This window comes from Leptonychotes weddellii, chromosome 16 (genome assembly GCF_054177405.1).
Source record: "Leptonychotes weddellii isolate Sample4059 chromosome 16, ASM5417740v2, whole genome shotgun sequence".
In the NCBI taxonomy this organism is placed as follows: Eukaryota; Metazoa; Chordata; class Mammalia; order Carnivora; family Phocidae; genus Leptonychotes; species Leptonychotes weddellii.
In genome coordinates, this window is record NC_138384.1 from 42,869,519 (window position 1) to 42,881,587 (window position 12,069).

General features: G+C 46.7%; 1 protein-coding gene across 11 annotated transcripts in view; it reads right to left on the minus strand.

Annotated features, from left to right (window-relative positions):
* ZNF229 (zinc finger protein 229) overlaps positions 1 to 12,069 on the minus strand; it is a 474,727-nt gene that overhangs the window by 454,782 nt on the left and 7,876 nt on the right. For 3 of the 11 annotated variants that reach the window (XM_031026617.2, XM_081807021.1, XM_081807020.1), the window contains 3 exons: positions 11,836 to 11,894; positions 5,510 to 5,636; positions 79 to 3,918 (listed from right to left, as the gene is read on the minus strand). In XM_031026617.2, the coding sequence (XP_030882477.1) occupies positions 1,685 to 3,918; positions 5,510 to 5,636; positions 11,836 to 11,894 (2,420 nt within the window). In that variant the 3' untranslated portion in view covers positions 79 to 1,684. The other 8 variants (XM_031026620.2, XM_031026621.2, XR_014140937.1 and 5 more) reach the window with 7 other exon arrangements.

Sequence of the window (12,069 nt, forward strand, 5' to 3'; positions counted from 1 at the left end):
AAACGGTAGAAAAAGTAACAACAAAATTATAGAGGTTGTGACATGGATCTTTGACCATAAGGCACTGTTCCACCAGACTAATTTTTTTAAAAAAATAGCTTTACTATTGTTACAAAATTGATATATATACTGTGTTAAAAAGTAAAATACGTACAAGTACACAGATGTATTACACACCCCGCATCCCACTTACTAGAGGTAAGCAGTTATCATACTAACCTTTCACACATTTTTGTGTCCTTCTCTCTATATAAACATACGCACGCAAAAAACGTATTAACAAAATGGGACCATACTAAAATGGCTCTCCAACTTTCCTGGTTCACAAAATGGTTTGTGGGCAACCTTCAATGTCTATGTGGGTGTACCTGAATATTTTTAGTGGTTTTCACTCATTTACATGTGCCTTAATTTATTACACTTGGAGTATTAACATTTTTTTTTTTTTTTTGCTATGGTAAGAAAATGCTAAGAAACTCAGCCATATGCATACATCTTTTTCCATATGTGCAGCTATCTCCCAAGTATCAATTACTACACACTTATTGCCACTTCAAAGGTTACACAAATTTGAACTTGATACACTGACAAATTCTTTCCCAAAAGGCTACTTTTCTTCACCCCCCACCAATAAATTCACAGGTGCAGGTTTCCACAGATCCCCACTGATGGTGGCTTTGGTGACTCTATTTTTCCACGGCTATTCTGACAAGTTAAAATGGTATTTCTAATTCTTAAAATGCTCTAATAGTTGTCTTGTCTGTTCAAAAACACTATGAAATGAAACGGGGCAGAAGCATTATATTCATGATAGCAATAAAACATATTAACCTATAAATTCAATGCAATGCCAATTGGCTTTTGTGTTTAAAACCTGGTAAAATGAGGGGTGCCTGGGTGGCTCAGTCGGTTGAGCGTCCGACTCTTGATCTCGGCTCAGGTCTTGATCTCGGGGTCGTGAGTTCAAGCCCCACGGTGGGCTCCGTGCTGGGCATGGAGCCTACTTCAAAACAAAACAGAACAAACCTGATAAAATGAAATGGCTCCGCAGTTCAGCACAACCTCTCTAGGAGAGCAGTTTATCTCTAGGAGATAAAACACATTCACCACCCCGTAGCATAAAAAACGTGATGGAGACGCATCACCCACACCCACCAAGAGGGGGGCCCTCCCTCTAACTGTTCCTGCTCTTCTAAAAGCGCCTGGCCTCAACCCACAGTAACACCATCTTTGGATTTCTGTAAAACTGATCTTCTAAAAGGTACACACAATACTGGTTTTAGTAAGGTGACCATTCTTTCCTACATTTGTCCCATCTGTAGGTATTTTCCACCCACCCCCACCCCCACCCAGGAATCCACGTCCACAACCTGCTCCTATCATTTATAAAAGCTCCCTCCTGGGCCGACTCTGATGAGAGTGACGATCTCTGCTGAGGCCCCGTCCTACTTCCTGAAGGACAGTCCGCCGCGCGACAGACTCTCGGAGACGAGGAGGCCTGCGACTCAAGTGCTCTTCCCGTCTCTCGAACTTCTGGGTCTTTCCTTCCTCTGCAGCAAGGGCCGCGTGACCAGGTCAGCCTCCCCCCGCAGCCGACCCTACACACCGCCGCGTTCCCAAAGGCTTCCTCCCGCACTGGCGCTCGGGTGGAGTGGACAGTTCGCGGTGCCACCTGAACGCTCGCCTACTTGCCAGGTTTCTCATTCCCGTGCACTCGCTGATGGTTCCGCAGGCCCGAGCTGTAGCTGAAGCCCCTGCCGCACTCCGCACACGTGTAGGGCTTCTCGCCCGTGTGCACCCTCTGGTGCACGTGAAGACAGGAGCTTCGGCCAAAGCCCTTCCCGCACTCCTCACATTTGTAGGGCTTCTCGCCCGTGTGCACCCTCTGATGACCCTGAAGGTGTGAGCTCTGACTGTAGCCCTTGCCGCACACGTCGCATCTGTACGGCTTCTCCCCGGTGTGCACCCTCTTGTGACTGAGGAGCCCCGAGCCGTATCTGAAGCCTTTGCCGCATTCAAAGCACGTGTAGGGTTTCTCGCCCGTGTGCAGCCTCTGGTGGGTGCGGAGATTGGAGCCGTAACTGAAGCCCTTGCCGCACTGCTCACACGTGTAGGGCTTCTTGCCCGTGTGGATCCGCTGGTGCTTGTAGAGGCTCGAGGTGCACCGGAAGCCCTTGCCGCACTCTTCGCATTTGTACGGCTTCTCGCCCGTGTGGACCCTCTGGTGGATGAGGAGCCCCGAGCCGTAACTGAAGCCTTTGCCACACTCGGCGCATTTGTAGGGCTTCTCGCCCGTGTGGGTCCTCTGGTGGATGAGGAGGTCGGAGCTGTAAATGAAGCCCTTCCCGCACGCGCCGCACACGAAGGGCCGCTCGCCCGTGTGGACCCGCTGGTGACTGTGCAGGTCTGAGTTGCGCCGGAAGCCCTTGCCGCACTCGGCGCACTTGTAGGGCTTCTCGCCCGTGTGCACCCGCTGGTGGACGTGCAGGTCCGAGCTGCGGCCGAAGGCCTTCCCGCACTCGCACTTGTACGGCTTCTCGCCCGTGTGCAGCCTCTGGTGCCGGAGGAGCCCCGAGCTGTAGCTGAAACTCTTGCCGCACACGTCGCACTCGAAGAGCCGCTGCCCCGTGTGGACGCGCTGGTGCGCCTGCAGGTACGAGTTGTAGCTGAAGCCCTTGTCGCACTTGTCGCACCGGTAGGGCTTCTGGCCCGCGTGCGCCTTCGGGTGCCTGCCGAGCTGCGAGCCGCACGTGAAGGCCTGGCCGCCGCGCGCACGGCCGTAGGGCTGCTCCCCGGGGTGCGCGTGCTGGTGCTTGCGCAGCGCCGACGTGGCGTAGAAGCCCTTGCCGCACTCGCCGCACGCGTACGGCTTCTCGCCCGTGTGCAGCCGCCGGTGCACCTGCAGCACCGAGCTGTAGCTGAAGCCCTTGCCGCACTCGCCGCACTTGTAGGGCTTCTCGCCCGTGTGCACCCTCTGATGCACCAGCAGGTTGGAGCTGCGGCCGAAGGCCTTCCCACACTCCTCGCACGCGTAGGGCTTCTTGCCCGTGTGCACGCCCTGGTGAACGAGGAGGATCGACTGGTACCGGAAGCCCTTCCCGCACACGTCGCAGCTGTAGGGCATGTCCCCCGCAGGGGCCCGGGGCCGGCTGGGCCGCCGCGGCTTCGGCCTCGGGCCCCGGCCGCACTCCGGACTTTCAGAGGCTTTCTCGCCCGAGGGAGCCCTTTGAGGTCTCTCGAGGTGGGCGGTCGGCCTCAAGGCCGGACCGAACTCGTTGTTATGGGGTTTCTCTCTCGAGGGCCCTCTTGGATGAGTGGGAAGGTGTGACTCTTCCCTGAAGCCGTGTCCGCAGTCATTTCTTCTCCGATCATACTCCTGGGGGCTAGGGCGATGAAGTATCAGCTTTTTAACGCCGTCCTTTCCACACTGACCGCAATTACAGGGTCTCTCTCTTTCGGGTAATCTGCGGTCATCGTGACAACGTGCTATCCAGCTGAAGCCGTAACTGTCCCCCTCATGCTTATATATTGTATCAGGCCTGTCAAGTTTTTTACACCTTTCGCGAATGTTCCACGGCTCATTCACAAAGGCTTTCATCCAAGAATCTTGAGCGGATACCCGTCTTACAGCTTTCCAGGGTGGAAACTCTTGATTTTCTGAGCCGATGGGTCTCTGTAGACTGCCCACCAGATGGTCAATGTGTGAACCCCGAGCAGGTGCTCCTTCCCACCCTTGGCAGGGAGAAGTGTCTTCCGAGAACTGGAAACTTTTCCCTTGAAGATTTACTCTATGATCCTGACTCCCAGTTAATTCACCAGTCACCTGTTCCCAGATTTTCCAGTAGGAGAGCTCTCTGGAGGAAAGGCACTTCAATTCTCTTTCTTGAATATACTCCATTTCCTTTTCATTCTTGTCTCCTATGAGGTGAGAGACAATTCAGAGATGAGAACAAATACAAGATTGGCTCAGGGATCTCAAGCCAGGTCATGCTTTCGGACTCGGGCCAGTAATAAGCCTAGAGCAAAATTCACCTGTGTGTATCGTAACTACCAGGGCACTTCTTTTATGTCTAAAAAAGGGAAGAGGTTCCCGTTAACAAGCTTTGAAGCTAAATGTGAATATGATCCTACTGGTAACAAACTACGTCTCATCATCTACTTGCCAAGCAAGAAATCCCCAACAGATTTCTGCAGAGAAAATTCACTTCTCCACTTACTGCTGTTGTTGTTAACAATAATAATAATATGCAACATTATTGAAATGCTCCCTATATGCTGACGATATACATTATTGAAATGCTCCCTATATGCTGATGATATACACCCGCTAACTCCTTTTACCTCCAGAATAACATTGAGGTGGGGACCCTTACCATTTTCGCTTTATGGATGAGGGACCCACGGCACAAAGAGGGTGAGTAACCTGGTGCAGTCACCCCGCCATGCTGTGTGGAAGGGGAGGGTGGGGAGTCAAACACAGAAGTCTGGTTTTAGGGCCGCACTTAGCGCTGTCTCCCAGAGTGACTCTAATTCTGGGCATGTGTGAGCTGAACCCGGGGGAGGAAGGAAGCACCGAATCCTCCAAAGTGCACCAGCTGTGTCCTGGTCTTCTGGGAGCATGTCAGTTAGGAATCCACATGACACAAGGCACGGAGGCATAGAGATATTCAACATATCCCTGTCACGGGACTGCGAGTCATCAAATTGTCACGTTTACTGTGTACGTCCAGGTTAAGTTAAAAAAAAAAAAATCTATCCATGCTTTTTGATATTCTTTATTGGTGATTTTTACCTTCAAGGGCCGAAATAACACAAAACTGTTTATAACTGAGGATGCCTAGGATATAGGAGTTAAATGGGCTCAATGGGTATAAATAGGACATAGGAGTTAACTGGCTTATCTTACACTGCCCGGCTGTTTCTATCAGAGGGAGGCAAGTGCAGGGACCCCCTCTGTCACTCTGGGTATGTGGAGGATGAAGGAAAGCATGAAGGAATCATGAGAAGGTGGGAACTGAGTAGCAGAAATGAGGTCACAGAACAATCACCTACAACGGTATGTGGTGTCCCCAGGGAAGATCGAGGGTTGGAAGGGGCCTTACGTGACAAGCTTACCCCCTCCCTGCCTGCTCAGGACTCCAGGCTCCACGGTTCTCGCCTGGGTGTGCATCTCCTGGATTTTCTCTGTTACCCAAGTCTTTCTGCCTTTTTTCCAAAGGGCACGGTATCTTACCAGGTTTGAAAGGTTGTTGCCCTGAAAATACAAGGCTTAGGCGCATTTTTGAGGTGCAAAAAGTAATCAGAAAATGTAGCCCTAACTCCATGACTTTCAAGCCTTTGAAGGACAGGCAGAGAAAAGATTCGAGATTGGCCAAATGAAACTACTTTATAACAGTTCTATTTAAAAAATGGGATTTAACCTGTATACAAAGACCAGAAATACCCTCTCCCCAGGGAACAAGAACACTCCAATCAAGGTTAAGTGTCGATCACCCAGACATTCCCTTACCCACAGAGAGCAGGTTCCTAAAGTTCTCCAGCATCACGTCTCGGTACAACTTCCTCTGGGTGCGGTCCAGCAGCCTCAGCTCCTCCTCGGTGAAGACCACCGCCACGTCCCTGAAGGTCAATGGCTCCTAAAACGTGAAACACCATTAACACAAACACCCGCCAGATGAAAGGTAAAATTGGAGTCACTAGGAAGAGTAGGCAAGCAAGCAGGAAGTTGCTCCATCTGGCAGGTCAAACCAAGTTTTGTTAATGTCTGATGCCAATAATGTCGATTCTAACCAACGGATCTTCCATGGTTAACAGAGAGCAAAGCAAGGAACGCTAACTACTCTTGGCTCAGTGTAAGTAAGCGCTTCTGAAGGCAATTCCATAGAATTACAATGCTTCAGTCATACGGTCTGTTCATTTTACAATTTGACTCTAACTTGCAGAATACCTAAGCTTTTCCTCCACAGCGACTGTACCAACAGTGCATAATGTTAGAGTGCGCATGTCTGCACACACCCCAAAACCACCTTCTCGGCCAGAATGACTGTTCTTCACCAACCAGCCCCTTGCCCCTCCATCAGCAGTTGGGCAAATCCTGCTCTTTGCTGCCCTAGCCCCCCACCCCCTCCACACACATGCCTTTTACGGGCCTCCATGTCCTCGCTGAACAGAAGCAACCAGTGGGTGTTTATGCAACCGTATCCACAACCAGATGAGGCCCTTCAAATCGTGCTGTGTCATCCTCAGTTATGAGCCAAGGCCCAAGGTTTTTTGTGAAGGAGAACTGGAGTGTGAATGCTTTACTAATGCAATACTGTGAGCACTGCAGAAATCAAAGTGATTATAAACCCCTGTCCTTGGGGAGCCTGGCTGGCTCAGTCAGGAGAGCATGCTACTCTTGATCTCAGGGTCATGAGTTCAAGCCCCATGTTGGGTGTAGAGATTACCAAATAATAATAATAATAATAATAATAAACTTGAAAAAAAAAAATCCCTGTCCTCAAGGATTCCATAAATCAAGACACAGGTTAGCAACGGTCTTCTAAATCACAGTTTGTGATCTTTTCTGTTCCATGGCCTCCTTTGGCAGTCTGGTGATACTTACGGACTCTTACTCAGAATAATGTTGTAAATGCATAAAATAAAACACACAGGATTGTTTTAAAGGCTAATTACACGGGAATACAATGTTCAAAAATAATAAAACACAAAGGATGTGCTTCTTTGTACACATTCAATATCAAGAATGAATTAACTACTGTAATTTCAAATTAGTAATGAGTGTAAGTAAAATTCTGCAACATCTACACCAGCTAAGACTTAGTGGGGTTGAAAAAACAAAGCAAAATCAGCAAAGGGAAAAGCCCTGTGGGGTGAAGTCTGGAGGAAGCCAGGTGCAAACAGGTATGCCGCTCTAACAAATCGTAGCCATGAATACAACTACACACTGAGCCCCTTGGGTCTGGCAAATCTCTGAACGTGGGGGTGGTCTCAGGAACCCCTGAACCAGGAGGTGAAGTAACCTGGCCATGGTCTCACAGCCAGTTAGAGACAGAGGTCTAGTTCAGGCTGAACGCAGAGTCTAGTTCCAGAGCCACTAAACCTTAACAACTATAAAGGCCAAGATGTGAGTCACCAGAGGACCAGAAATGAGTCTATAAAGCAGATGATATTAATACCTTATATTTACAGAAAAACTACTGTAAGGCAGGCTCTAGCCTTAGTACTTTTTAAAGATTTATTTACTTGTCAGAGCATGAACAGGGGGAGCAGCGGCAGAGGGAGAAGCAGACTCCCCCCCCGAGCAGGGAGCCCGACGCAGGGCTCCATCCTAGGACCCTGGCATCATGACCTGAGCCAAAGGCAGATGCTTAACTGACTGGGCCACCCAGGCGTCCCTCTAGCCTAAGTATTTTTATATGATTGATCTCACTTAATCCTCACAGAACTCATGGAAAATGAGAACTTTCTGGAGTGTTGGGAATGTTCTCTCATCGGCTCTCTTATCAGTAACTACTCACAAGGTAGTGACAAGTGCTATCTCCGCTTCACTGATGAGAAACCTGGGGTCTCAGAAAGGGAATATTATTTGTCGAAGATCATACATCTAACAAGAGGTGAGTCAGGATTGAACTCCGGCAGCCTGGCTAACCATGCAGAAACCACTCTACTATCCTGCTGCCCCAGTGAGATCAGAGGGGCCAGGCCAGAGGAACCCACCTCTCCATTTTGGAAAAGGAGTGCCACCAAGAGAGCACACTTCCAAGCACAATCCTAGATCAATCCCAAGACTAGAGGCAGTGTAACGGTCGGGAGAAAGCTTGGGCCAGAGGCACTCTGACAATTAATTAAACCGATGTAGACCTGTCACTATCTCCCGAATCTTTAGATCCAGCCCTGCCGTCTACACTGAGCCCTGGTGACTCCAACCACCACCTGGGTGTCTAAAGGTATCGTGAAGCAGAAACAGCCCAATCAGAAGTGAGTCCTTCCTCCCAAATAGTTCCGACCTCCCCAACGTGGGTAAACACAAGTACCATCGACCTTCAAGGCAGCCTTGATTCTTTCCTTTTTCTTATTTCCTACATCTAATTCATTAAAAAAAAAAAAAATTCTGCCAATTATTATTCCAAAGTAGACTTTAAATCTCTCCGTTTCTCCCCGTCATAACTTCCACCTCTCTAATCCGACTCGTCATCAGCCTTTGCTTGGATGACTGCAGGAACCTTCTGTCAATTCACCCGGCCTACGCCCCTCAAGACACTTGAGAGCAGTGTTCTTGTTTTTAACCTTTCTGCTACCTCTCTCCCTTCTAGAATGCCAGCCCCATGAAAGCAGGGGCATTTTATCTGTTTTGCTCTCTGATATATCACCAGGGCTTAGAATAATGTTTGGCCCATAGTAGGTGTCCAACAAATATTTGCTGGATGAATAGGGAAAGGAGGAATAATAACTTCTGAACTTCAAAAGTACATATTCAAGGGGCACCTTGGGTGGCTCAGTTGTTAAGTGTCTGCCTTCGGCTCAGCTCATGATCCCGGGGTCCTGGGATCGAGCCCTGCAACGGGCTCCCTGCTCAGCGGGAGCCTGCTTCTCCCTCTCCCACTCCCCCTGCTTGTGCTCCCTCTCTCGCTGTGTCTCCTTCTGTGAAATAAATAAAATCTTTAAAAAAAAAAAAAAGTACATATTCAATATAAATAGTAAAACAATACAGAGACATACAAGTAACTCAGTGGACCAGAGTACAGAATGCAGGAACAGTCCCATTAGAGGAAAGCTAAGTCAATATATAGGTATATATATATGTATATATACCTATATGTATATATATATATACACCTATTAAATACATATACATATACATGTATAAATATATACAAAATACATAAATGATGAAAGTAGTACTTTAGTTGACCTGCAAATGAATGATAAATATAATAAATGGCACCATCATGATTGGCTATCCATCTTGAAGAAAATGAAATTGTCAACCTTACACCTCTTACAAAAACAAGTTACAGCCATATTAGAGATTAAAACGTTTTTAAAATCTAAATAAAAACCCATTTACGTGCCTTTTTGTGATTAAGCTTAGAACGGGTAAGGCTAGATATGGAACCAGATTTTCAAAAGGGAACTAACAAATCATTTAACTAGGCGAAAATGTTACACTTCTTTATGGTCAACTCACCATTCACAAAGTCAAGATTGAAAGTTAACTGTTAACACTTCTGATGGGTGAGTTAACAACCCAACTCTTGAAAGAGCTCCTTTCATTAATTAAAGCAAATGGGCGAAAGCCTTTCATAAGCAATTCTCAGATGAGAAAACACAACTGCAGCAAACATATGGAAGATGGTCATCATGCACCCACTGTGTGACGAACTGCGAAATACATGAGAGGTCTTAGCCACGCACCCAGCTCCATCAGATTAGCAAAAATGTTTAGTACTGAGAAAGCCTTGGGGGAAAATCTTGCCAAAAAAAAATTTAATCAGAATTCTCAGAAGTGTATGGGCACCTGGGTGGCTCAGTCGGTTAAGCATCTGCCTTCGGCTCAGGTCATGATCTCAGGGTCCTGGGATCGAGCCCCGCATCGGGCTCTCTGCTCAGCAGAGAGCCTGTTTCTCCCTCTCCTTCTGCCTGCTGCTCTGCCTACTTGTGCTCTCTCTCTCTGTGTGTCAAATAAAGAAATAAAAATCTTAAAAAAAAAAAAAAGGAATTCTCAGAAGTGTGTAAAAAAAAAAAAATCACTGCTATGATTACGGGAAAATACAACCTCAAGAGATGCGCTAACCAGAAGAAGGAACATCACTGAAGCAGAAGCCAGTGAATGGAGCACAGAGCAGCCTCCTGGAATATGATGGAAAATTCCAAAGAGAATAAAAGGTAAAGGATAGGGAAGATAGATCCAGAAGTTACACCTTTAATAACAGGAGTTCCAGGAGGTCCAAATGAATAAAATAATAGTAACAGTAGACATCCAGGCAGGAAAAGAATTAATGTCAGAAGATCGCAGAGCAAGGGCAGAAAGGGGTGACCCTTGCAAATGACACTCAGCCAAGCTGCTGTCAATATAAACACAACAGACCTTTCCGGGGGAAAAAAAATGCTAAAGTAACTAGTAAGTCAGAATAAACTCTGTTCACCAGAAGATGAATGGAGAAGCCATGAGAAAAAGACCAGCCCAAGACTGAATGCCAGTTCTCAAGGTATGAATGAAGAATTTTCAGCTTAGGCAATTTGCCATTTGGGCATAAAGGGAACAGACATTCTTCAGCATGGGAATGCTCAGTGCGTACAGCCTCCACAAGTCTTCTCTGGGAAAAGCAAATTGTGGAGTCACATTAAAGCAACCAACAGATAAATCAAAATGAAGGCAGGAATGAAGAAACCGGTCAAAAGGACACATGGTGGACAATGACCTCTAGACACAGAACTGAGACAAGTCCACTGTGGGAATCGGTGGTGACAAATCAGAAGGTAATGATAGTAAAAACAGCATCATGTCGGGAGACAGTGGGAAGTAAAGAAGTGTTCATTTCTTCAGCCCTCAGAGTAGGAAGTTCATCAATAACATTTAAAATTAAAGCATAATATAAAAATGACTCAAAGTTTCCAAATTTTTCTATGTCTTTCCATAAAAAAAAGAAAGCTTTATAAAATAATCTCATACGTGCTGAAAAAATATGTACTTAAAATTTTACAATTGCTTTGATTTCTTTTTCTTTCAACTTAAAGGAAAAGTTAACACGTATGCATGTATCTACCGTGTGTGTGTGTATTTGTGTGTGTGTGTGTGAGAGAGAGAGAGAGAGAGAGAAAGCACGAGCATGTGCACATCTTTCTACGTCCTAATAGTTTCATCCACTTTATCTCATTGGACAGCAGCACAAAATCTAGACAAGAGAACAAGTGAAACCATAATAATCCATCAATCCAATGGATGGACATGGACTCCACTCCGTGACATTTTTTTTCTTTCTCTGCTGTTATGAACAACACTGCAATGATCATTCTGCAGACACTTGCTCTGATTTAGAATGAACTTGTAGAGTGGGGAACATTGGAGGAGACGCATGCGGAACTTCCAGAAAGTTGCAAATGTGTGCAAGTACCTGTTTCTCCATTGGGTTCACAGTGAATGCTGATCTTTCAAATCTTTGGTCATCTGCTAAAAAAAAAAAAGAATCCTACCTTGTTTGAATTTGTACTGCTTTGACTAATAGAGGTTGATCGTCTTTTCATATAATTATTGGCCAATTGTGTTTCTTCTTTTCTTCCTTTCTGAACAAGAATGCTTGGGCATTTGAAACTCTCTTTCAAAAATAAAGATACTATAATTTATAATTTTGTCATAGATGAAATGTCTTTTCCCCGATTATGCTCTCTTTTAACCTTGTTCATGGGGTACTTTTTGGTAGGGTGTATAATCTGGAGACTATAACATCTGTAAATGAATCACAGAAAGGTCCACAGAGGAGAAAAACTAAGAGAAGAAGAATTCATTATCTGGAGAGTCACCTCTCTGCATAATTTAGGCTCAGGCCCTGAGATGAGATGATTATTTATTGGGAGGAGCATGTAGAGAAGAATGGCAAATTACAGCCATACCGACCCAGGTTCAAATCCAGGATTCCCTGCTCATTTCTTCCTTTCTAACCCCGGACCCTATCATCTCTCTCACATGGCTACTTTGTGGATAAATGCAATGAGCAATGTCATTACTCGCCCAATACATTGTTTTCTCTGTTCCCTTTTACCAAGGGAGGGGGATATTTTTACACTCTGATGCCTGGCGTGTTATTTCTGGAGAGAAAAGAGATTTCAACCCACCTGAAACTCGGTCTTGTCCTCCCCATCCTGAGAAAGGGCTGAGGCTTGAGAGCGGACAGCTGCAGGAGAAGGAAGCCATGAGACGAGGGGGCTCCCGCCTGGGCTCACGGACCATCTACTGAGACCCCAGCAAGGTCTGCTGCTTCACACACTGGATTCTTCTCCTCCACCTCACTTGTCCTCTCTCCACACTCAGCTCCGATCCTCCCCCGCCACACACCCTTCCTGAACTCT